The 27801-nt window shown below is 37.9% G+C and overlaps 1 protein-coding gene across 1 annotated transcript in view; it reads right to left on the bottom strand.

The window, feature by feature from the left end:
* Positions 1 to 707: 707 nt before the first annotated feature.
* The window catches only part of CABCOCO1 (ciliary associated calcium binding coiled-coil 1), a 56843-nt gene continuing 29749 nt past the window's right edge, over positions 708 to 27801 (bottom strand). Inside the window, exons 6-8 of the mRNA XM_055816919.1 lie at positions 5058 to 5180; positions 4515 to 4655; positions 708 to 1817 (exon numbers count right to left, since the gene is read on the bottom strand). Coding sequence (XP_055672894.1) covers positions 1755 to 1817; positions 4515 to 4655; positions 5058 to 5180 — 327 coding nt within the window. The 3' untranslated portion in view covers positions 708 to 1754. The remainder of the gene's footprint in view (positions 1818 to 4514; positions 4656 to 5057; positions 5181 to 27801) is intronic.

Here is a 27801-nt window from a genome sequence, read left to right as displayed (position 1 = left end):
CCTACGGACAGCTCTCTTTTGAAATTCTGTTCTCACCTTTGAGTTCAAAACCAGGGAAATGGGTGACATTAGCATAATGTACTGGGAGATGAATTTATGTATCAAAATAAAGAACATTTTGATTTCATAAAGTTTTGATAACAAAAAAATCATATTTCAAAGCAATAAAACAACAAAGGACATAACCAGGAATCTTAACAATTTAAAAAGATCAAAATATTTTCAAAAGATTTTTTTAAAGGTGAAACAAATAATTCTTCATTAATTCCTTCAGTGTTCAAAGCAGAACAGTTAGCTTTTAGCTGAAAGGAAGCTCTCACTTATTTGCTGGCCACCACTGGGAAAAACAATATAGAAAACTTGGAAGTGAATCATTACAGAGCTTACTTCTCCTGATCATGTACCAGGAGAAGAATTTTTCTCAACGCAGCAGACCAAGTAAAATACTCTACCCGCTTAAATTTCAAACCACTGCTTTACCAGAGCTCCGTACCCACATCTGCCGTGCACTCTGAAGAGCACACCCAGGCTATGGGTGCCCTGATGCAGCTGCTGGACATTGTCTTTAGCTGCGGGAACGCTCCTCGCTGACGTGCAGGCAATGCCCGTGGTCACTTGTGGCTGCACGCTCAGGTCCCCACACCAGCTGGGAGCACACCCCTGCAAGCCAGGCAGCACCAGGCAAGACCTTTTAGGAACTGTTTGAAGCTATTTTCTTTTTTACTGGGCTGAGTCTGGCTTGCAGTCTTTTTCATTATCACCATAAAAAATGGGGATGAAATGAAACAAACCCTAACTTTTTACTTAGTCGGAAACAAATATGAAAGTGTAATGAATAAAACAGTATTTCTCCTATATTCCACTAAACATGTAATCCAACCCAGACTTTACGCTTGACAGCATGACTTGTATTTAATGTGCTTTCTAGGGCAGAGTTCTGTAACACAACAATTAATACCGGCTCGATTTTGAAACATAGATGTTAAACCGGTTCTTCTGAGGTCATTCGTTTGGTTAGATTCCTTTTGAGTTCAAAACTTTTCTATAATGTCTGACAAAATATGGAAACTTTCTCAGATAAAAGGTTACATGCATTCCAGAAAAATCTCCCCTGAAATCTAAAGGAACTCTTCTTGGGAACACAAACTCTTCACTTATGCAATTTTAATATGGTGGAAATGAAGAAGTGTAAGATATTAAATTTGTTTTAAAGCTTAGGAAGCAATTTAAAATGAAATAACATACATATTATCAATGAATAACTGCAGTGAAAAGTGTGTAATTACATGTTAATTAAATTCTCTCCTTATTATAGCTGCAGCGCCTAAAAATTATGTTTTCTCTTTATGTATTCTCCTTCTAGCAAAATTCCCTGAAAAGAAGCATAGGTGTAAAGCAGAAACTGTTAAATATTTCACAACTGGAAAAAGGAGAGAATGAAACTACGGTGAGGTTTTTTTTTTTAATTAGTATTTCTATTCAGATATAAACTGCACTTCAACATGTTTTAATTACATATCCTTCTGTTTATAATCTTCTACTTAAGCCTGAACTAAATAACAACACTGGCAGAACACAGTAAATTTGAGGAACTGGGATGAACTATTTCTAGGTAAATGTTAGCAGAACTATATTCCTTTATACAAAAATAATTACATTCAGGCAGGGAGCCAGCCCTCTGTGCACGCCATCCCCTACTGTCCAATTTCTCTAAAATTCAACGTCACCTTTCTTATCTGGCTATTTAGGAGGTTTTAATTTTCTGTTCTGAAGGTACAAGCTTCTTCTTGCCTTTGCAGCTTTTCATTTATGTCTGCCTGTAAAGAAAATCAGAAGAAAAAAGTGGTTATGATGCAGCTATCTTAGGCTGCACATTGTCTTTGTGGTTTTGACACACTGTAGTGCAGCAAGACAGACATTATCCTATACACCTTCCTGTTTTGCAGACATAACGGTGTTTCAGCCTGTACTTACATGATAACACTTTATCATATTACTGTGCACAACTCCGATGTATGGTATGTCTGCCGTGAACAGGAAGTGATCTGGGACAGCCATTTCTCATGTAACCTTGCCTTGGGAGATAGGCTAATTTGCCTGTATTCTCAGACAGCCTTTACCAATAAACACCAAATCAGAAAAATTGCTTTGGGATTTGGTTGTTGCCACTGTTTTCCTTTGCTGCAGATGTTTGTTCTCGCGTGTAATACATTTTACTGAAACATGGATGGAATTAGAAAGCATTACTGAAAATGAACAATAAAAAGACATATTTCTGTGATGTTGCTTGTCTGTCTTAATTACAAACACAATTCTGGAAATCCAGACTGCTGTAGACATTGAGTGTTTAATTTACAATGTAACATTTGTGGAGAAGGTGCAAGCGTTGTGACATATTCTGGTGAAATACTTGGCAATCATAATGCATAGCAATCTTTAATTCTATAGCATTTGGAAATGTAGGATCACTGGAAAAAATCCCACAAATACTGGAGTTTTATGGGGAATTTATGTCTATTTCTCCACATCAGCATTCATCACTGCAAAAATGCATGAGAAATGGAAGGACTACAATGACAGTCTTTCCAAGAGTTACAAAGTTTTGTTCCAAGAACTAGAACAGGCTGAAAGGTGTTTACAGACTCTACATAAACAGTTCCAAAACTTAAAGTTACATTCTTAATGGATTTCATGTAATTTTGATAAAGTGAATGGATTTGGCCCAGAAAAGCTCTCAGTAACTTGTCATTCTAGGAACTTTTTGACATGCCAGTCCTAGAAATCCCTGCTAGTGTTATACTGTAACCTATCAATGGATAACCACAGCTAGAGTGTTTTCACAGTTCTGAGTAGCTCAGATTAGCATCAAAAAGCTGGAATTTCTATCTCATCTTTGCAGCTCTGGAGATGGCATTCACCATATTCAATCCATCCTCACATATCAACAAATATGTCCCTATCCCTTTAGATTATAGGTATACTTAGTTGCTTTGCTGCAGAACACTGATCCTCCAGGATAATCCTCTCCCAGACACCCCAGCTGCCCTTTCTTCTCAGTTTTTACATCCCTCTGTCTCTGATTCTACCTTCAGTGAAAATCAGCTGCCACCATACTTCACGATGGCTCCTGTTGTGATCACTGAGTGTCAGCACTGTGATACCAGGCTAAGTTATTTTCTAGTCTCAAGTAGAGGAACAGCTGCCTTATGCTCCCTGGAGACAAAATGCAGATTGTGAAATCACAGTTCACACATAAAAACAAAATGGTATGAGTCTGACCATGTGTCAGGTAAAAATCTAACGATAAGATTCCTTTGGAGGTCAAGAAACAGAAATTGGGTGGAAAAGATACATCGATGTAAGACTTTTAAAAACTAAAAGGAAATTATTTTCTGTGTATATAACCAGAGTTGCAAAAGAAGAAACAAAATGGGGAGGGATTTCTCTCATCCGTGCAGTTTTTGTAAAGAAAAAAAGCTCTTAGTGCTGATGCAAACGAAACCAAGGTCACGCGAAAAGCAGGCATTCCATTTTTTCAGCGGGTAGGGACAGGAATTAAGACAACATAGGCCAGGCTCCCTCCTGTTTCTAAAGACATGTTGAAATGGAATATGAAAACAAATAGGTAGATCTAATGATGGCATCGTTATTCTAATTTATATTTCCCATTCATGCATAATCCACGTAAAGCAATTTACCAATATCACACTGTTTTCACGTAACAGTAGATATTTAACAAACTGCTGCTCGGTCAACAACGTCCAGTGTGCTGTATCTAAAGTTTAAAGTGGTAATGCCACCTGGTTTTTGCAAACAACACCGAATTCCACTAGTTCCTTGGTGGAACCGAGTTCTAGCTGGTTTGCTTTCAATAATTTCACATGCTTGAGGGAGCAGTTTACAAAATAACAATGATCTACTCTGCTGGCTTTCCACATGTTTCAATTTACAGACCTCCCTGTAGAGAAGCAGATCGCCCTACAAGAAATTTAAGTCCACTGACAATACCTTCCTTCCATTTCACGAAGCCCACAGAACCACGTACTGAAAGTGATCTGTACCATTAAGGCAGCTTTTGTCCAGTTTTGCACCTAGCAAATGAAGTCTAGAATTGTCATAAAAGTGTTATTTCTTACAAAGATTGAAGGATGTGTAATGCAGATGCATCTAACAATTTATATTAAGCACACAGTGCATATGCTCCATCACAGCAGCTGATCCCGAACCCCTGAAAAGGAATTTTATCACTGACATCACTGAGAGCAGGATTTGGCCCATGTTTGTTAACACATAGTAATGCTGAAGATATATGTTGTTATATTACTGAATATTTTTTATCATATCACATGTAAGCTGACTAAACTAGGAGTTATTTATAGAGGCTAATTCACATTTTTACAGCATATGGATGTGCTTTTTGCCAGCTTTAGCATGAATACAGTTTATATTCATTAAGGCTGAGCTAGCTAAGTAACCATACACAGAATTAGTAAATCGCTTTCTAGCAATAGTACCTCAAGGTTGCCAATAATTCCATTTGGGATTTCACCCACTGCAGACTTCTGATCTTCAGCAGTGACACCAGCCACAGCATCTGCCTCGGAGGACTCTGCCTCTGGACAGGGCTCTTCCAGGTAACCCTCTTGGTCAGACCCCTAGCAGCAACCGACCACAAGAAACATGTGAGTTAGAACATCCTCCCGCTCTCTACAAGACCAAGCAGCACCAGCCCAAAGACATGCAGCAATGCATGAAGCCTGCTTTTGAGAACTCTCGCTGTGACAGAGACTGTCAGCGTCTCTCACTGCCCAGGCCAGGCAGATCCTGAGGTTATAAAGTTGCATGGGGTGAGAGCCCAGAGGTGCTGACTCAAAGAAATGTCCTCTGCTGACTGATTAATGCATTAAAAGCAATTTCATACAATCTTAGAAGAGAACGTATGCTATATTTTTGAGAATAAATGTCATTAGTGGCTGGGCTCCACTGGGAATAAACGAGTAGGAGGCTCATAGAAAAAGAGCTTTAAAAAAACCCAAGAAAAAGAACAAATTCTATACCTTAGATTCTGCCTCTGCAGCTGTTGGTGATATTATGAATGATGAATAGATATCCGAAGGTATGCCTTCTTCCGGCAGAGCAGGGAAGGGGGGAACTGCAGGTTGGGCAAGTTCAATCACATACTGTCAGTATTTAAAAAAAAAATAAATAAAAGGAAAGAAAAAGCAAGTAATTCAGGTTTAATTATTGTTCAGAGGTTTATTGCAGATTTTTTAAAATAGAAATGAAATGGCTGGCAAACAACAAAAAACAATACCTTTTTTGTTACTATCCAGGTGCTCAGAACTGGAAAGCATACTGAAAATTATTATAGATCAGCTTTAATTTCTAGCTGCATCTCAAGGGGGCCTCTTTATAATACTTGGAAAGAACAGATGATTTTCATAATTTCATAACACTACAGCTTCTTACTCATGTGGATAATTAAGTTTAGCAAACACAGTGCTTAGGTAACATGCAGTCTTCCCAATGCAAATTTGTCACTTCTGAACAGGGATCTTGGTTGCATTTTCGAATTAGAGGGCCCAGCTGACCACTAGATATTCTATCAAAGGAGTCACGTGGGGTAAAGTTGCAGCGACACTGCATCGAATAAGGCTGTAAGAAAAATATTTTAATATGTGACTATAATTTAAGAGTCTCTAATGGCCCAAGTTTTGCTGCTTCATCAATTTGCTCCTCTTTCTCTTTCCTGTGAACATGGGAACCTCAGTGCTATTCTGCTGGCGTGTGAACTGTGGCTCCAGGAATGCTCTGACAAGGAAATGGCTTTCCCCACCCGGAGCAGCTGGATGCAGCACTTAATCCATGCTCAGGCTCTCACAAGTGATGCAGAAGACAGCCCTGTGTCCTCTAAAGGGACAAGTTTTTGTGTCTTTTTTTAAAAAAAAAATGGATGACAACATACGTGCCAAACAGAGGGACAAAAGGCGTTTTTGGACATGCAAGGAACAGGGTATAATACTAAAATGGTATGTTTGGGGCCGCTGCGATGGGAAGTGCCCGCTGAGAATACCAGGCAGATGTTCCAGTTCTGAGTCAGCTATTATAAACATGATTTTGCTTGGATGGTGTAAGTCAACTGCATTAATTCACATCAGCGTAATTGCAGCTCCTATAAATTAATTTCCTCATACCTTTGAAATCATAGCTAGCTTGATATTTGGTTTATTTAGTTACTTGCTACAGTTAAACATGCTGAAAATATTAAAGGTTCCATACATTTGCAAAAGTGATCGCAAAAATTGAAAATGAACAGGGAAACAGAGCCATTGTACTATATTGCATTAAAAAAAAAATCTCTTTTGTAGTCCCAGAAGCTTTTCAGAAGCTATATTTGGACTTTGTCATTATCTTCAAGATTTCCTGTCATGTGTGAGCTCTCTAGAAAAGGTAGGCAGTATTAACCCATGTTTATAAGAACCCAAAAGGCTGACAGAAAGATTTCCAGAATGTCAGGAGAAATCCAGATTTTATAGATACAGATTTCCTGTATCACTTGTGGCTCAAATTTTACAGTACTACTGCACTAAAGCCTACAGACTCACAAAAGGAATAATCAGAAAGTTTAGGTTTTGCATCAAAATGAAAAAGCCTTAAGCTGAGCTAAATGTTATTCTTTCTAATACAAAAAGAAGCTTTGTTTTCCAATTCTATTTTTTTAAGCAAGAGCTCTTTTGATTTAGCAAATATTTCCATTTTCTGTGATTTCTTACTTGATATTTTCTTATTTTAAAATTAGCTGAATTGGATGCGAATTCACAATTACTTTCTGCTTCCTTAAAATAACATCTTTTGGTTAGTTGGTTAGCTATTCACTCAAAACATTTTCTTTGTTTAGATTAAATCATTATTCCATTTATTCCCTCCAGTCCAAATTAAAAAAATATGAAGTAATGTAAAAAATCTAGACCAGGTTTTTAAAAATCAATTCCTGGGTGATCAAATACATTTTTGTGTAGCATGGATAAGGTTTTCAGAGGTTTTGTTTTAGAATAATATTTTTACTTCACTGCGTACTTTTAAAGAGAGCCATTCTTTACTCATCTGTTCCGTGTCTAATAATAACCCTTGGATCATTAAAAAATAACGAAATTACAGCAGAACTAGTCTCTTTAATGAGCCATAATAGTCTCAACATTCAGCCAAAAGTTTTTTTTTTTAAAAGACTGTGAAACTTCTGTGTAGAATATGAAGTATTTTGTTTAGTAATAATAAGTTTATGAGCAGTACCACAGTTTACAGCCAAAATATAGTGACCTAAAAATGCCATTCTGCATTGCTCCTTCCTATACATTGTGTCCTTAACAAGTCAGGGGAAAATTAGAACGAATGAATTGTGGCGAGAGCCTGAAGCCAACAAATGTATTTAAATGAATCCTTCTGATGCAATACTTTCCTTTAAAAAATACAATTAAGTCTTTGTATTTCCTTTGAACAAAACCTCATGTTTAATAGCACCAATGGCTCTGTAGTAAAATCTATTTAAAAACAGAGGAGACACAGTAAGTTTTATACAGTTACAGTGGCTTTAAAAAATGTTGCTAGTTTCTGAAGTCTCAGTAAATTTATGGTGAATTACTTCCACTGACCTACATTAAAAAATTCATCCTCCTTTTTTAATTCCTGAAGATTTGTCATTATGTGAGCGTTATTCACTATGACAAAGATGTATTACTCAAAATGTCCTCTTGAATCAATATAACTATCGAAATGTGAGAAACAGTTTGGCAAGATGATAATGCCTTAAAATTAATTGGCAATATTTTCCTGCACATTGCGGTCCAATGGGTCCAAGAGAATTCAAACATAAAGAAATCGTAAGGCAGTTGCACAAATGTGGATGGCATATCAGTGTCAGCTGCAGATAAAAGGATGCTCCAAAAGAGACTGGAGGGAGCAGAAGTTAAATACAATATTCTTATTAATTCCTAGGTGTGGTGGGGTGCCCAAAGGCCTCTTGAATCTGGACAGGTTAGAGCAGGCTAAAGGCTGCTCTAGCACCCAGCAGAAGTTAGTGTGGTAAATATCCTTCAGTGTCACCTTTCTTTGCCACCCAGGTTGCACCAAGCCTCGGTGCAGTCACAGCTGAGGGCTGTAGCTGGTGTTCAAACATCATTCTCAACGTACAGCCCCACATCACGATCTTTCTCTAGAATTCTTTCTAGTAAAAGTGTGCATAAAGAGAGCTAAGTACAAAAAGTGTCATGTTGTTCTGTACGTAAACCCACATACTTCTTGCTGAGAGCTAGCAAATTACCTTTTTACAAATGTAGGCAGAGCAAAGACAATAAAATAGTATACAGGAAAATTTCTAAAACAGAATAATGGCAGGAAAGAAGATTGGTAAAGCATTCTAATAAATGAGTTCCACAGATGTGGTACTTATTATACAATTAGCTTTGCATAACTTACCAATATACCATTACATTTTCTCCCAGATGTTATCTGTTACTTAAATTCATTTTGCTTAAGTTACTATTATTGCAGGTTTTATCCACACTGTATTTTATTATTTAAGTTTCTGTGGCATAAAACAAGCCCTGGCTGATAGCATTACTTTTAATAATATATGTAAGAGGTTTTAGTATTATACAAATGGCTGCTGGGTATATCTTAATAGTCATAGCACAGAACGTCTGCTCTCAAAATATTATGTAGATTAAACCCAGCTATTTACTTACACCCTAATTCAAGTTATTGGAAAGATTTGCAGTATTTATGTATGTGGTATGAAGGGAAACAATCTATTCTGGGAATAAATATCAGAGTTTGTAAATTAGCAAAGCTAAGGTCAAGGTCAGTTTGGATTTACTAACATACTTGCTGAAAACTAGAATTTGTAGTTTATGCTTACTTATTTCATAAATGAGAAAAGAGACTGAGGGGGTGGTGCACGTGCCTCTTTGATACAAGGCTTTTGTATCACAGAAACATTTTAAAACCACCTTTTAGCTTAATATTGTCTGAAATTCCATACTCCTCTCCACAAAGTCCTAGCATAAATTCTCTGTGGCTAATCTTAGCAAACATAGGAAAATAATTATTTATAAGGATTGGAAATAATACCCCACATTCTGGATGGACCAATTCTAAAGCCTTGTAACATCATTCAAAGCCTTTCAATGGATATGGATTTGATTTTATATGAATGACAGATGCATTTTAAAAAAAAGTGTTCTTTGTGTTGTTCTCTATATTTGTATCTTCTGTTGGGTTTTTAATTGCATGCCACAGGACCTTATGCTACCAGAGACCTGCAAAGACTTCTTTCTCATATATATGTGAGATTTGCTATGAAACAAAATATTTAATACAGAATTTACATTAGTTTGCCATTCATGCTAAGCATGCCCAGCTGCACACCTACAAATGTGCTGAATTTCAGTTGCTGGAATAAAAGGCATTTACAAGATATGGTTTGTTAGCTGCCTGTATTTCATGTGGTTGAATTGGAATGAATAACTAATGGACAGAGATGCACTGTCTCATGCTAACTCAAACTAGCCTGCCCTTTTTTTTTCCCCCTCTGCTTTTTAACCTGCCAACATATGCAAACACAACAAATCCACCCTACCTGCCTTCTGAGGCATCACCCACCAGCATTCCCAGCTGCTGATAGCTCTACAAATATGTTTGCCATCCTATTTTGCAGCAGTGTTACACACAAGGTCTGAAGGACTGGAGGATATGATGAAGCACTCAAAAACTTAATCCAGATATATGATCTGTGCAGCGTGACTAAGATGGCAGAGCTTCCTTCTGACGCCTTCACTGTGCACATTTGTATTAATATTTAAAGTAGAATTAAGATCAATGAGGGACTAAACTTGGCCTCTGAAGTATGTTCCCCAGTTGCTAATGATGCACATGGAAATTCTGTGTGCATGTTCCCGGGCAGGAGTTTTCAAACCACTGTTTCTTAAATGAGACAAAAGTTCAGTAAGTCAAAGGTACACTTTATGCTCTTTTTCCTCATTTCAGAATTCAAGTTAATATGTTTTAAAGAGAGTTTTCCATGTTTCTGAGCTGAGATGTGAATCAACTTGGTTGACAATACGTCAGTAATTAATCTAGTCTGAAATAGCCATCTGAAGCAATTTGGTGCCTACATTGACAAAACAGGATCTACTCCTCCCCCCAGGAAGCTGTAAATCAGTCAGTGACATCTGGCCTCAAGGACATCAGAGTCATCTGAAATGTGGTAATTTATATTAATGAACATCAATATTAATTTTTAAATAAAAAGAATTTGCTACTGCCATTATGTTTACATATGGAATATTATTTATAGATCGTGTTCCTCCTTTCCTACATTTTGCCCATAAATTACTGTAAGGAAACACTGTCACAGTTATAAATATTTTTCCTTGGAGTTAAAGCTTTTACATATCCTCTTACTGTTTTCAGTAACTATATGAGGGCAACAACCAGGATTTTCTTGCTACTCCAGGAACTGCTGCCAATTTTAATGCTCGACTGAGTAGAAAAGGGTGCTTCTACAAAAACAACCAAAGCCTTCCTCTCTAGAGATATCTTAATGCAGAGTGCCTTTAATACCTAGATTCTGTAAGAATATCCTAACATACCAGAAAAAAAATAATACTGATTTTACTGGGCTACAGTCATCTACTTCTGCTTTTATCAAGCTTCCAATTATTACTGCCAATTCACAGATTATTTAGAAAGACAAAATAAGAGACATCCAAAAAACAAAATCCCCAGTTGGCTTTCATGCTGAGGACACATCGCTAAATGATTCACCTTGGAATGGTCACTCTAAATTCACATTGTGTTTAGCATTGCCAAATCCCCTAGAGTTATGGGATTACAAGAGAATCTCAGCTTTCATTTAAAAATAAAGTTAGTGTCTAGCTCTTATGGTTGCAGAGGAAAGATTGAAAACATAAATCTTGAAAGCTCAAAAACTAGACTGCAAGCAAAATGAACCAATCAACAGTTATTTTTAAGCAGCTCTCATGATTTTTTGGGATCTGTCTCACTATTTTAAATGCTTGAGGTTAACAAAACCCTTTTAAACCAATGCATACAGATTTTGAGGAGGGGTGAAGGATTCTTTTTTAGCAGCTGAAAGTACAACCCTTGCCTGTCAGGACTCTGAAGTGCCACCCCCCCGCATTCCGCTTCAAGGGCACCCGTCAAACAAGCAAAGAGCAGGCAGCTCCTATTCTGGCTGTACAGTTATACTCAACAGGGATCCAAATCCATTAAAAAAAAACCCCAAAACACAAGAACCTTTCCCACAGTGACCACCTACCTGCATCTACAAGTACTTAAAAAAAGTAAGGCTTTTATTTAGTTAGTGATGTGATCACATTAGAAAACCGTAAAATTAGGTTCTATTGAACCCAGTGCTCAACAGGCAGCCCAATATTTTGGTGGCATTCACCTTACTATGCCAGAGCATCACATTTCCTTGTTGCACATCTCTCTTTCTAAATCATTTAATTAGGAAAGATCTGACGTGAATGCTGAAAACATGATGATAAAAATGTGAAAGCATACTCAGCCAAGTGCATTTTGGTACCTCTTTCTGGGAGGAGGCTTCATACATTTTCTAAAGACTCACTCATGTCCTCAGAAAATCAGTTTGCATGAGAGCATGTGCCTTTGGCAACGAAATGGCCTATAAGAATTAAATTGCTTAGAGGGATGGTATTCATCACACCTGCTTTAGGGGCTTAGTCAACCCCCAAAACCCCTCCTTGCAGTAAGTGCAAAGACAACTGCATCTCCTGAGAGACTGTCAGGACGAATAAGATAAACTAAGAACCTAACAATGTTGCTTAATAATATGCTTAATATACCTGCCCTGGACCACAGCGAGCAGAGCCTATTACCTCTTCCATTGACTATACAGGGAAGCTAGGAAAGCTGGGTTCCTCACTCAGGCTGCCTGGTTTGCCTGGTGCTGGGAAATATGAAATATTCCCTTTTTTATTCAAAGGACCACTGTAGAAACTCAGCGGGCACCACACGTTTCTCCTGCAGCCCTGAGCATGTACGGTAAAAGTCAGACAGCTGTTGGCACTATCCCGGGCTGTTTTTTCCAGGTGTTGCATCTGAGATGCAGCAACGTCTCACCAACTATTACTGTTCCACAGGGCTTTAGGTCAGCCCTAAGAGTGCCAACAAAATGCTAATGTAGACATGCTTATCCCCAGCATGTATGTTTATCTCTGGCATGTCTCAGGCTGTGTACACATCAGCCAGTGCAGGCACGTGCCCAGGGAGCTGTGTTTTACCCTACCAGATTTCTCTCAGTTCAGCAAGCACAGTCTTCAGGCTTTTTCTAAACATGAATACCATGTACATGCAAGAAAGGCACCAAGAAGATTCCCCCCAAAAGCTGGAAAACATTATAAGAAACTTTGGAAACAAAAAGGGTTCAAGAAGTGATTGGGAGCTTCTGCTGAGACACTCTGACAGCAGAAGAATAATGTTTTGCTGTTGATATAGTAATGTGTAACCACTGCCTCAAGTTGGACAGAGGTCCCTCCTCCTGCCTTTGTCTATTGGCACTCTTGAACAGCATTCCCTTCCCTTTTTACACATTTCCTCTGAAATCAACGTTTTTTCCATGCAGGACTGGCCACGGGAAAGCCCCTCACACAACTGCCCCATGCTCTGTACATTCCCACACCACCAAACGACAAAGGAACAAGCTCTTTCTAAACTCTTCTCAGTCATCAGGTGCATTAGATGTGAATAGGCTTGTCTATATTGATTCACCTCTAGCTGATGTTACAGAAAAAATCTGCTCTAACATTTAAAAGGTTGCATTAAAAAAAAACAAAAAACAAACCACTAAAGAATATTGATTCTGAGCTAAGAGGAAAAAAAAATTGCTCACACAATTTAAAAACTACAATATAGATTTTTTTTGGAATATGCTACATTAGAAAACTTTTCAGGATATACGGTCACATAAAAATGGGAAACTTGTGTTCTTTGTTATTAGACCTAAAACATAAAGTCTTTGCTTGAGTGTATAAGTTTCTGTTAAAACAACAATTTGTCCCGTGGACTGTAAATTCAATTACTGTTTTTATTGGAATCACATTTTGCTTTGGAAACAATCATGCAGAAAAACAACCAATAACAGACATCTTAAAAACATCTCAAAACAGGCATGGCTCTGAGAATAAATCAGTTATGGTAATTCTTCCACTGTGAACTGCAATGTTTTTAAAATCCATTTCCATATTTTTAATTAACACCTAGTTAAAAAAAAATATCTTACTGTAGGTCATTTTAATCACAAATTGGGAAAACAAATTTATTTTATCAGAAAATTGACTCAACACTGTTTTAGGGACTTATTTTTCATGTTTTTATCATCAAAATTAAGTTATTAACATACATTTCTCAATTTTGGAATGCAGAAGTAAACCAATTTTTCTCTCAAATTTCAGAGTTACAGTTTTCAGTCACCACTCCATGTAAAACTAGTCTGCTTTAACACCAGAATATTTGATCAGTACACCCAAAACCCCACATCAAAGCTATCAGTACTTCTTTACAACTGCATTTCTATATAACTTGAATCTACAATATCCTAACCATCGCCTGTTAGTCAAAAGAAACCATCACTTCCTTATGTGACACTTGAATTTCATTCCCCATTGTAAACAGGCTCTCCTTATTACAGTACATGCTCATAAATCTGTTTATACTGGATCTCAGCTTGAATGCTGGGGTTATTTTAACTCTATCTTATAATACTGTCATTCACATCAAATAAAAATGCAGTTGTGGATAGGGGCAGGGTTAGCCTGGTGAACGCAAGAGTTAAAGCTTTGTTTCAGCATAGCTTGGCTTGGTGGGTGATTTGAAATCTAGTAAGTTTCCTCTTGGTCAAGTGCCAAAGCCAACCACACCTTGGATGATGTGAGGTTGTTTTTGAGAAGGTAACATCTTAAAGATTGTCTCCTCCCACTCTGACTTGGAAGGTTTCTGAGAAGAGTCATTTCCATTTCTGTTGGGGCATGAAATGGTTTCTGGAGAAAAAGCACATGAATCTCACTCTGCTTTGACTTGTTAGGAAGCTCATGACAAATCATATAATCCAATGTGGATATTTCAAAATTTATTTTAAAAAAGCACGAGAAGAAACAAGCGCTTCTACTGAATAATTTCTCCACAGATTAAAAAAACACCCAACCAACAAATCAACACTCACTTAACTCCTTATCCCTTATAAACTCTTAAGTTAACTTCATCTTTTAGAATATTACCACACACACAAGCAACAAAACCAATAAAAATCTGCCATTTTTTCAAAGAAGGCTTCCACAATCACACAGAATTTTAACACTAGTCAGAATCCAGAGCAAATGTTTCAAACTTTGAAGTGAAAATCTTCAGTCGGCTACAGAATAAGTGAATACGAAGGGTACTGGGTTGGATTGTACACTACTGGCTTTCCTCTCCTCCCCTTGTGTTTTGTCTTTTTAAGAAACGGTTCTACAAAAGTAGGCAAAGACAATGTGATCATAAAGTTTGCACAGTTTGCCTGATGAGATAAAGACAGTGTGTCAGCTTTTGATGGAAAAAAACCTAAAGCAATGATGTCAAGGGTTTTATCTATTTATTCCTTTTAGCAGCACCTTTTCCCTGGCAGCTTTCCTAAAGAGCAACATCATAAGTACCTAGAGGGAGCAAATGCCAAACAGCAGCACCTTCTCTTAAGAATGCACAGCTATACCCAGAAACATGACATTCCCTGCTCTGAAGCTGCTGTCTTTCGCTCTAACCCTCAGAAGAAAACACCTATCAGGAATATCAAATGTGTCTGGATTGCCAGGCAGATAAGTTGAGGAGAGGGTAGAAAAATCACTAATGGCTGGAAAGCTCAGCTGGCAATGGAAAGAAAGGCAGAATGGAATTAAATTGGTCCTGTGGAAAGAGAGACTTGTTCAGCAGCTCGGGGAAAAGCGTGGGTCAATGTGCAGAGAAAGAGAGCAGGAGCGATGGGAAGTAGCTAAGAACAGAGTCTGATGTCTCACGTGCAGAGGAGAGGCAGTGAGGCTGAACAGATCCGTCTTCACTACGCCGGTAGCAGAACGCAGTGCTGAACTGTACGCTTAATTATTCTCATCTCAAGCTCCCCTTTGGCCCCAACTGCCAAGCACACCAGACTGCATGAAGCAGCTGAAAGTCTAGCGTGGCTCCAGCAGTATCTCTTGTCACCAAACCAAGATTTTAACTGCCTTTTCCAATAGATTCATAATCCAAAGATCATGTCAAAGATGGCACTCTAAAGACTTCTGGAGCTGGGCCCTATTCACTTCCTTATCTACGTCAGACTTTCCCTCTGATAATCCCCTTCTCCATGCAGGCAAAATATCATGTACCCTGGTCCTCCTGTCATATAAGTCTTTATTTTGATTTTAGCGTTTGGCAGAATGTGAAGCAACTGTCACCACTGCCACTGGGTTTGTGTTTTTGCATTGGCCAGAAATATTCACACAGTCTTTCTCCAGCCGACACAATCCATATATATACACACACCAATCTATACCTATGTAACTGTGAATTGTTGTTTAAGCCTAGAAGGACTAACAAATCCAAAACAAAAAAATGGCTTTTAAAGAAGGAATCAATACCAAGAGCTGAAAAGAGAAAAGACCCTACTAGAGACCCTAAAGAGAAAAGACCTTACCAAACACAATAGGCAATTTTTCAGTACAGTCCCTTTGCACACCCTACCTTCACATTTATAGGATTTACCAGTTTAAGTGTTCGTTGCAGGTGTTCTTTATATCATGTATGCACCCTAATAAATCATACTGGATGCACAGCTCCATGTAGAAGAAACAGAGTTGATAGGAGATACCTTTGAAAAACTTGGCCCCAAAACCAGAGGCAGGTTATTTCTCCATGACAACAAGTAGTTTAACAGATATATTTGTCTCTCAGTGGTAAATTAGTCTCAAAGCATCCTCCATCAGAGAAAGATCTTAAGGCGCTCTTATAATATAAGTCATTGGCAATGTGAGCACTTTAACTGCATTTTTTTACAGCCCCAAAATTATTAAAATGCTGAACTTTAAATAATTATATTTCAACCAGTGTTTTACTAGTTCTCTCCCTACCTTCTCTGATTTTAATTTTCTCACTTGTCAGCATGTCTTGGCAGTGAGAACAAGAAAGACCTCAAACCTTTGCTGATTGCTTTCCACACAATCTGATTTCTATAAATTAGAAGTTGCTGATGGGGAAGCAGACAGCAGTACCCTTTGATCAAGATACACATCTTGATCTCTTTTATCATTTTTTTTTTAAAAAACAATAATATTACAACAAAAAGAAATCATCATACAAGCTTTTCGATCAAAGTGTGTCACTGTCTGCTTCCCAGTCAACATACTGCCAGTAAATTGGCAAGGTGCCCAGAAAGAGCAGGCAGCAGCTGGTGGGTTTGATTACCATCTGTATATCCACTAATGTATAAAATATTATGTCTCCATCTAGTGGGCAACGGCATTTGACAGGAAATTGGAAAACTGGTTGGAGTCTACTTCCGTGGATGGCAGAAGGAGCTGCACTAAACTCCCCGGCAGCAGAATTCAGCTCTAAAGCTGTATTACATTGGAAAGCCGTCTAAACCAAGAAAGGCTTGGAAGCCCCACTGGTGGTTCCATCCCTGTGCTGGCATTTGCCCTTGAAATCATGTTTTCTCCAGAAGCCTTCATAGAATATCTGTTTCTCTGCTCTCCCAACAAACCAGCACCCTAGAAGTCTTAATGGCCAAAATTTGAAAATGCAGAAGAGATAACAGGGAAAGAAAGGTGAGAGCAAGGATGTCATTAATGTCCAGAGCATCTGAGCTCCTGAAACAAACAGTAAGGAGATGAATATGCCAGGAAAATGTCTTGCTTTAAGAAGAATTAAACTACAGCATATTAAAGAATTATGTGCTCCTCGACCCCGACTACTTGATGACAGGACATGCAAAATACTACATTAACTTTCTCATGCGGCTTCAGATAATAGCCTTGACTGAACAGCAACAGGGGTAACATGAGATAACCAAATCTGTTTCTCAGGAAAGTGTCATGGAAACAGTCCTTGGGACATGGATTTTAGAATCCATGTGGCCACCCAAAGAAGAAACTGAGGCACAAGCCAGTGCCGTGGCAGGTCTCTCACGACAGACACAGGCCTAGAACAAACAGTTAATAAAAGACGAATGCTATCACACTTGTTATACCACCTTCTTTTTCATCGATTACCATCCTTTTTGACAACAACTCCGCTAGCAATGTACTGACTGGACATATTTTATGCACAGCCATCTAGTGTGAAAACTGCATCCTAACGAAGAACTATCAGTACAGCAAAATGAAATAAAAAACAACAACAAGATCATACTATTGATTTTTTCCATCCACATATGGACTAGACCTAAATTCCCTTAGCTTAAGAAATCTGTTGAGATAATTCTCAACATAGCATGCTTACATTTCATTTAATGACTTCTCTGGATGCACGATAGGTCCTAAAATAGCTCTTTTTGTCTGAATATCTTTTAATAAAGTTGTTTAAGATGCACTTTGATTTGACACACTTAAACTGGTTACAGTAAAGCATTTTCTACTTTTATCATATACTCCATTGCATTAGAAGTAAGTTTATTACTCTATAAATAATTCATTCAAAGGAATTTCAGTTTAACAGCACCTAATAGACACAATCACTTAAGATAGCACACTGGCAAATTTCAGCTTTAAATCAGAAGTCAATCTGTCTTCATATAAAAAAAAAATCAACTTATCAGAAGAAAGCATCATTTTTAAGACACTCAGGCATGAGTGCCTAAAAATGAAGTCAATACACGCCAACAACTTCTGTGCTAATTTATTATATTGCTTGTTTGTACAGGAAAGGGATGAGATTTGTTTCAATCTAATCTAATTCCCTTAATTTCAACAGAAACTACAAGAATTAGAAATGAATGTTTTTCCCCCAACAATTTGCTGTGCTAGAAGCTTTATTTCTCAGGTCAGCACTCTCCATTTTTTGATTGCTCAATGGGAGTGCCACAAGGGCTAAAAAAAGAAGGCTCTGAAACTTTAGGAAATAGAAACTGCTGACTACCTGGTGAAGGGATAATGATTTATAATATATGAATAGGGGCAATAATTGGAGAGCAGGCTGTACTCAAAAAAGCCTTAATTCACAGATCTGACATCAGAAAGTCATAATCCATCGATCTAGCATCAGAATGATGGATTATGACTTTTTAAGAACATGTAGACATGTCAGCTTCACGAGCATTCCGGGAATCGTAGTCCAAATTGTTTTACTGAGGTCATTTGAACAATTTCAGCTTTTTCCAATAAAGCTGATGCACTAATATTTTGACATGTAAAAGTTCTGTTGGATCTATTTTTTTTCTTTCAAAACCTAAATATCCTCCAACCAAATATCGCAGGTTGCCATAACTTGTGATTCGAGAATATATTTTTTAAATGACTTCAAGTCTGTGTCATTTTTTTACAGAGATTACAACAATTTTAAATCCTAGTTGATTTTTATGTCAAAAAAGTTCTGTATTCAAATTTCGATGCAAAAAACCCCAAGGTGCAAAGTGGGGAATTAATTACCCTGTTTTCTTTCAGGAAGCACTGACATATACTATGCACATTTCCCCCTGGACTACTGCAAAAATATCTAATTTTTGACCTCTAGCTCTTTCCTTTTTTCAACTCTGATTAGGTTTTAAACTGTTACTGCCAAATAAAGTTATATATGAATTTAGATGGAATCATTTATGAACAGAAATAATAATCTTGCAATGTGTGAATACCTAGGGGTTGAAATATGTTTTTTTATACAGAAGGTTTTGACATACTAACTCCAAAAGACATCTAGCCTTTTCAGTGAAACACTTGGAACTTCACTTTCCTCATAAAAACAAACATGGGCTAAGGTTATTGAATGAAAAATTCAGAAATGTTCCAGAGATCCTTTCACTGAGCATCACATACTTATTTATACGTAACCACAATTTCATTCCTAAGAGTCTATTACAAAATTTTCCAGTAGCATTTCCCCATTATAAATAAATGAAAACACCTATAAATTAACAACTGCTACATTAAGACTAATTCAATGGCTTAGATGGGTAAGAGTTCTTAAAAAAATGCTTTTTGCTCCAGGCAAGTGTTGAGAAAAAAAAGAAAATCCCACATTAGATATAAAATATAACTAAATATTTTCAATGTATACACATATTAAAACCATAAAAAAACTGTGACTAAAACCTCTTCCAAAGGTATAAAAACTTTAAGTGTACAAGTAACAAGGGCTAAAGGGCAAAAGAAACAAACTAAACGCCAGCTTTGCATATCTCTGTTTTTCCCGCAAACTCCTTTGTATTTTGCCTAGATAGTGGAGTTTCTCGTCTAAAAGGCTGAGTTTCTCCTTCTCCGGTCTTTCTCACTCTATTTCCCTTCTTACTTGTAAAATGTTTTAAAGAGAGCTTATTAATAAAGTAGTTACTTATGTGAAGCTTTTTTTTTAAAAAAAAAAAAAAACAACCAATTTTTGTGTATGTACATAACTAAAGCCACTATGGAAAGGAGAAGTCAAAGGGCTCATTCACAATGGTTGAAATAGCTTATTTCCTTAAAAACCATGTACATCCAGCAAAGGCATCCTGGGTCCAGCCTCAGCCCAGGTTTCAAAACAATGAACCAAAGGAAGAAAAAAGTTGTGGAACAGTACCCTTTAAGGCCTCAGTAGTTCAGAGAACAAAAGGGAAAAATAATGCACTTTTTACAACAGTAGACAGAAGCAAATTACTTCATTTTGTCAACTAAATATGAAGTGGCTAATAAAAATCATGGCCATGTTGCACACACTCCTTCCTCTAAACACACCTAATTTTCTTAGAGGTCTCACATAAAGGGATCACACCACTGAAAAGCATCTGCATCTTTCGAAAAGCCTTAAACACCACCACCACACAACTGATCAAAAGAGAAAGTACCTCATTTGATTAACTTTACTGGGGAATTAACTTTGGCAGGCTGTAATTACTCATCTGGAAGGCAGTCATGAGGACACCATGGCCAACAGCTTTCTGCTTGTGATTTATACGCTTGAGGTAATGACAAGTGGTCAGGATATCAGTTTTGCAGCTTCCTTCAAAGAGCCTGCTGTGCAGTGCCCTAGCAGCATCAAACTAGGATCACTACTACTTCAGCATCAAACCATCTTCTATCTGAATTTTCCTTGGATCCTTTCCGACCTAGTATTTACCCAACTCAACTCAATCAAACTTATGACAGCAAATGAGACCAAGTAGGGTGGCTACAACCTTTCTGACCTTTCCAGACTGAAGAACGAATACAGCCCTTAGGACTGCACGCAGGGGAAGACAGGAGCCTGGTAAAATTGGTATCTCCTGATTCCTCCTCTTCTTTGGACTTAGGCTTTAGTCCTACCTCTTTTCCTGTTATGAAACTGGTTGTATCCGTTCCTTGTCTCCACTGACGCCACTAATTCATTTCATATATATTACGAAGCAGCAGTCAGATGTTAACTTTCTGTCTTTAATGATGTGTGCTTGAACCAATGACCTTGAAGTGAAAGGCTCTGTAGATCTTTAGCATTCCCTCGATACTCCAGGCCCCTTTATTCATCTAGTTTATAAGCAAAACCTGTGTGCAAAAGGAACGCTTACTCACAATTACTATTATGATCGTTCTGCTGTGGCAATACATTGCACTGAAAAAATATGAATGATAAAATGCATGGGTTAGTGAAGTTTAAATCAAGCAAATGTTTAATATTAAGCCATTTCATCTTTTTCCAAAGTTCGGCAAATTTATTACAAAGCATTGGAATTGCACTTCAAGCCCTAAGGCTTGCAGTGTTGGAGCCTGCCTGATTAATGTAATTAAAGAATGGCATAGCTCAAAATTTATTAAAAATTAAATATATGTGGCCTTATTGTTTACTTCCAACTGACAGCATGATTTCTAGCTAAAAATTTGCGCTGCTTAATACCTAACAAGTAGTTAAAGCACATCCCCTTCCTCCTGCTGTCCATGTGATTAAAAGAGCAGAGGTTAGACATGGCAATAAAAAAAAAAATAATTGGGGAATTCTATTTTTGGTCACAGTGGTGCTTAGTTCTCCCTCCTCATTTTTACAATAAGCAGGTGCTGCTGAAGAGGTGGAAAGTCTCACGGCAGGAGGGCATCAACCTGAAGAAGGGTAGGAAAAGGTACCCTGGGACAGTCTTCCTCCCTTCCACAGTCATTAAGTATCTTGTATTGCATTTTTCCATCTAAGTCAAGACCCAGCTTGCAGGAGGAGCCAAGCTATATGAATTAGGCTACTAGATACACATAGCTTGTGAGGCCTAATCCAGAGTAATGTTCAATGGGTACAAAGCTGGCAAGTTTATGTGGTGTAAAAATACTCTCACACAGTGCTTTTGAGACACTTGCAAGTGCATGGCCAGCAAATGCTGGCTGGCTAGCGTACTGAGGGATCCCGGAGGTCCAAGAGGCAGGTTTTATGGGACAGAAACCTGAATTTCTTCACTGTGAAGCCACAGTAAAAAAGCTTACTTATTCTGCAAATGTTGCCTGCATATCTCCATTTTCTCCTGCAACAATTCTGCAATTTCCTTCAGCCAGTGTACTGATGAGCAGCCCCTCCCAGTACATGAGGAGGAAAGTGAATGAAAAAATTAAAACAAGTTGGCAAATGTACCTATATATACATATTTCATGTTAGCACAGTTATGCTTTAGAAATTATGGCAACAGCAATAGAATTCTGCTGCTGTGATCATGGATAATCAAAGCAAGTGAAAAAAAAGTCAGTGCTGAAATATTTTCAAAGGTATGAAAGTCTTTACTGTCGTGTAATTTAAATTTACTTGCCATTACTTGAAATTTCCTTTCGGCTGCGTGATTAGAATTTAAATGCTCCCAAACAATATTAACAAATATAATTCCTGTTATATTGTAGAAATACCACAGCAACCTTCCCTTAATGTTGAAAACTAACTAGGCTCCTTAATTTATTACAGAAAATACAAAGCAAAATTAGTTAAAATGTTTTGAATATGAAGTCTTACTTGTGAATGAGCCACAAGATGAACTAATACAGCACTTTCTACTCCATTTATATGTACACACACATCACAAAGTTATAGCAGTATTCTATACAACTGTAAGTATGGGATGTTTTCATTTTTGCAAGAATATATTTGAATTTAATAGTTTTCAGTTTGAGGCTCCATTTTGCTACCATTAAACACTATGGTAATGTAGTGTCTATTTGAGATAAAATCATAGTAGTTCCCCTGAAATTACTTGGGTACAGTAGATGGAGATACCTGAATTGGATTGTAAATCCTAATGGCACACTCAAAATTTATACCTGACAGCAGTAAATGAAGAAGAGACATTAAAAGCTTTTTCATGGGTTATGCCATGATGAATTTGTCCAAAAGTCCCCACCTCAACAATTTCTTTAATTTTAGAATTTGAGATATCATTGATGAGTAGAAATTACTGTTCCCTGCAGATGGAGTTCAATAGAATATTAGTGTCACATTGAAGTTTTTATGCAGCCCAAGTAAACTGGGTGTTAACAAGGAACTAGTTGACAGAGTCAATCTGACCACCAGGTAAAAATGAAGCTGCAGCACCCTGCTGCACCAATGCTGTTTATTGTAGCATTGGGCAAGTTTAGTGTACTTTTAACAAGAACCTTTATTTATTCCCCCTGCCATACCGAACTTACTGGACTTGACACACAGAATCCTCTAAGTGGCACAAATCTATAAAAATGGCCTTTATACAACTGAATTCCAGAGTAGGGTTTAGTTTGTTAACATTCATGCTACCTTTTCTTTGCTCTTCATCCATTCCTCCCCAACTGATTTGGAAGGAAAAGGCAAAATAAAAATAAAACAATAAAATTCTATATTTCTGTATAGGTTGGAGTTATTGATGCCTATCTGATTGAGCAGTTAATTTTGCTTCTAAAAGTGGTAGTACATTAACAGATAAGTGTTAAGGAAGAAAACAGGTTGTCTCTTTAATTGCATTCACTACAAAGTGGAACAAGAACAATTCATGTTATAGTCTGCAAAGTGGTAAATGTATTAAAATGGTAATCGAGCACTGAAAAACTTTAGTGTCTAATTCCCAATTCCCAGAGCAACCCACAGTCCCTTGTTTAATATACCATGTCCTGTTGGCCATTTAACGCACTGTCTTCAAACTTCCCTGTTTCCTAAAGAAGCTCCCTTACTGCAGACTTCTACATTTTATTCTAATGCATATGGTTTGCTGCTTATTAGTTTGTGTAATGTTCCCACTACTATGAAAGAAAAAAAATCCACAAGTTCTCATTTTATCTTGTGCTTGTCAGATATTAAGATTCTCCTAGTCTGTCAGACTTCTAAGCTTGTCTAATGTCTGTCATTTGTATCCAAAATTAATAAAGTCTATCCATGCTGTATGATTTTTCAGTTGCTCTGATTCTGATTATACACAATAATTTGTAATTTAAATTCACAAAAAATGTGGCAGTGTAGCAATGTGTTTGCAATGTCAGTTTTTAAAGGCTTGGCCTTTATGACTCTGATACCAAAGCCCTGTTCTTTCCGCTCATTACAAAGTTCCAGTAATGCTTGGACTGACCAATTACTTCTGGTAATTTGATTATGTACCCTCTTTCTTTTATTATTTACCCATTTAACTGAGGATTGATCAGAACAAAGAGAGACAATTAAATATGCTGCAATAAAATCAGTATGAATAACAAGAGTAGGAACTGAAGTTAAACCAGCAGTAGTTAGGAAACATGGAGATAAGACTGAAATCCTGTCTTTAACTTCTCCTATTGTGTTTTGCTGTGCCATGGTTGCAAAGAAAAGGATATTATTTTTACATTCAGTAATTCAGAGAGCTATATTTCCAAGTGCAGCAAGGAAGAAGGGACAAAAGATAAAATCTCTGTCATGTCAAAATGAGCAATGTTTGGTTCCTTGCTTCCATCTTGACAATTTCTTGATTTCTCAAACAAAATGTGATTGCTAAACAGAAATGAATGGTTCAGTACTGAGTTACATACCAGCATGCATGCACTATCAATAGACTCAAGGGGTCATTCTCAAAATGGACAGAAATGTAATGACATTTTTAGAAATCCCACCGGAGGGCACCACAATGCATCACTGGTATGACTTAAAAAAAAAAAAAAAAAAAAAAGGCAAAAAAAAAGCCTCTAACCCTTACTTTCTTTTAATCTAGGCCTGCAGGGACAACAGTAATGCTCAAAATTGAAAATAGTCCCCTGCAACAAGCCTAAGTAAGGGTAAAACCTTGAAATACTTCATTTGAAATACGATCATTACCAGTAATTTAACATTTCTCCAAATGTAAATCTTCAACTACATCCTAACTGCTGAAGAATACAAAAAGCTGGCAAAGTATCTTCCTTAGAACAAAAGAAAATCATTAAGAGTCCTAAATGTATAACAGACAGAGATGAAAATGATAAATGGGTGTCATGAATACAAAATGAATGCTAAGAAAAACTCTGAGAGAATGTTAGGCAGATATTCGAAGTAGAATAAGCTCTAAGGAACATCCCTATCACTCCTCTGTTTTATTAAACAAGAGTACTACACGTTGTCAATGGTTGCAATGTATTGCAAAGCTATTCACAACACACATTCAGTGAATCTGAAGATACATACCTGAATTCCAGCCTGGTAGTGCCTGAAACTTGCCCACAGCCTTGAGCAATCCAAAATTCCCCCTGCACTCGGCACGGCACTGGCGAGGCCGCCCCTGGAACGCTGTGTCCAGCTGTGGCCCCGCACGGCCAGAGGGACGCAGAGGGGCTGGAGCGTGTCCAGAGCCGGGCAGGGGCTGGGGCAGGGGCTGGGGCACCCGTGGGATGGGGGGCGGCTGGGGGGGCTCAGCCTGGAGAGGAGGGGGCTCAGCAGGGCCCTTATCGCTCCCTGCAGCTGCCTGACAGGGGCTGTAGGCAGGGGGGGTCGGGCTCTGCTCCCAGGAAACAAGGGACAGGACAAGAGGAAACAACCTCAAGTTACGCCAGGGGAGGTTTAGATTGGATATTAGGAAAAACTTTACTGCAAGCACGGTCAAGCATTGGAACAGGCTGCCCAGGGAGGTGGTGGAATCACCATCTCTGGAGGTGTTTAAAAAATGCATAGATGTGGTGCCTAGGGATGTGGTTTAGCGATGGACTTGGCAATGCTGGGTTAATGGTTGGACCTGATGATCTTAAAGATCTTTTCCAACCTAAATGATTCTATGAATCTATGAAAATTCAAGACTTCTCAAGCACGGGATGTTTTCGCAACTCTGAGACCATATTTGGACGGCCTTGCTATAAATGAAGCACACAACATTCATCTTTATCACTTAGAATCTATGCCATTTCCTTAGACTGTATTCACAAGCCAAATCTGATTTGCAGAGTCAAACTACAGAACAACTGCACAGAAGACGTTGTTCCTTGTGTAGCATTATCTAAGTAGAACAGAGACAACAAAACTTTTACCAAGCATGTGAATTCTAACACTAAGAAAACAGTAATACATGTAGTAGCATGTAATGCATGTAAAATGTTCTGTCCTGTGAGAGCAGCAACAGCATTTTCTGCATTTTGCAATATTGTTGGATTCTTGTAGAACCAACCAAAAAGATCAGAAGGACCACTCATCATAAAAATTGGAGAGCACAATGTTAATGTGTTTCAGCTGAAAACATCTATGTTTGGGTTTTATCCTGGACACAGCACCATTTGCAATGTGACTCTGCAGAATGTATGCAGGCTCTGGCATAGGCTTTGCAGTCTGCGGCAAAGGCAAAATTTGAGGGTAGAATCAGCCAGGGGAGGGAGGGGCAAATAAAGTTCATACAAATAATCACCACCTTAGCATCTCAAGGTCAGCCAAAGATTCTGCCAATTCTTACAAGGAAGAAAAAGCAAACACTATGTATAAACAACTAAGTATTCCTCCTCAGCTGTTTTAAGCTGGTCAAGAGGGGACTCAGGATGACTTCACTACCAAATCTTCAACAGTGCAATGGCAAGCCAACCCATAAAACACTTCAGATAATAGTCTTAATCATGAAACTCCAAAAGACTCCAGCTGCTGTCTTTGCAAGCTCACCCTGAGGAGATACAGTACAATCCAGCTATTACATTCCTCTTCTGAGCATCAGAAGTGGAAATACATAATAAAGTCTTAGCTTCTATCAGCAACGCAGTGGATTTGAGGGAGACTCACAAAGTGTGAGGTTAGTTACGGCTGGTGAAAGTTACGGATAGGAACCTATTTCCCAAAACAGAAGAACAGGAGATAGTGAACCTGAGTGGACTAGAGCTGGTGGAAGCTGGCCGTCAGCGCACACTGAAACAGAGGATTGGAAGAACAAAATTTTCCCCTCTGCTCTGTCACTAGCATCCTGTAAATGACTCCTGCTTCAGGATTAAATGGTGAAAGAAACAGTATAGGAACTTGTCATGGCCCCGTTCCCTCCTATCTGCATAGCTGCACATGGGCTATCTCAGCTTACCACAGGGAAAGGAGGGCACGGAGAGTGCACTAAGCCCAAGTATATGGCTCTTCTGGTATCATTTGGGAGCTTCTTCCCATATTTCTGGTGCCTCATAATATCATTGCAGTATACTCAGACTCTCATGAAAGAATCAAACATTATGCTTTGGATAAAGTCCATCCCTTTGCCAAATGTTTTCCCCATTTAAGCCCTAATAAAACCATTCTGAGTTATTACACTGAACCTAAACGGTGTCAAAGTCTTCTAAAAGTCTAGCAAGCTACAAAGAACAAATAATACAAATGTTGAAGAAAACAATTGTTTTGTTAATGCTCTATTTACATAGGCATTTTATCCATCTGTATATTTAGTAAGCAAGGCAAATTAATGCAAAGTATTGCCATTTCCTAAATGGGGAAAAAACCCACCCAGTAAAATTAAAAGAAGGCTCCCCCCAGTCTGCCTTTCTCTGCTCCATTCCAGATAGACACGCACACCTCCCCCGTAGCCAGGAACCATGAAGTAACTGGAGAGGATTCTTCACAGACAGCTGTAATTTATAACAAAGACAGGAAAAGGCAACCCTAACTCAGAGCTTGCTGCCCTTCCTATAAAGTTCACCTCCTTACCAAGAAAAAGCAGAGAATAATTTGTTTGCTTTCTGTACTCAACTCCTTTTTCTTTTATTGTGAAAAGTTTCCATTGTCCTTTTATGTTTTGATTATTGAGTAAGTTTAAAGACTTGCCAAATAGCCCTAGATTGTTAACAGACCACCACTATTTAATTTTGAATGCTTTAACAAAATAAAGGCACAGTTCACATTAATATTCTATGCCCTCATTTTATTTATTATCTTTTCTTTGAAATTTAAACAATTTTCCTAGCTAAGGTTTATTAAACGTAAGCCTAAGTAGCAATATAAGTTACCTCACATACCAACCAGAGATCCTATAAAACTCAGCTTTCTAATTAGTAACACCACATTTTGCTGAGCTTAGCATATTTATAGGAAATCAAAATAACGTTTTATGAATTAAATATCCAAATACATCAGATTCAATGTTCAGTAAAAACACTTTATGTTGTATCTTATGACAAGTCATAAAATTCAAGGTGAAATTAGAAAACATACACTCTTACTGGT

Source organism: Falco peregrinus, chromosome 1, assembly GCF_023634155.1.
Source record: "Falco peregrinus isolate bFalPer1 chromosome 1, bFalPer1.pri, whole genome shotgun sequence".
NCBI classification, from domain to species: Eukaryota; Metazoa; Chordata; class Aves; order Falconiformes; family Falconidae; genus Falco; species Falco peregrinus.
This window is presented reverse-complemented; position numbering and strand designations above follow the sequence as displayed.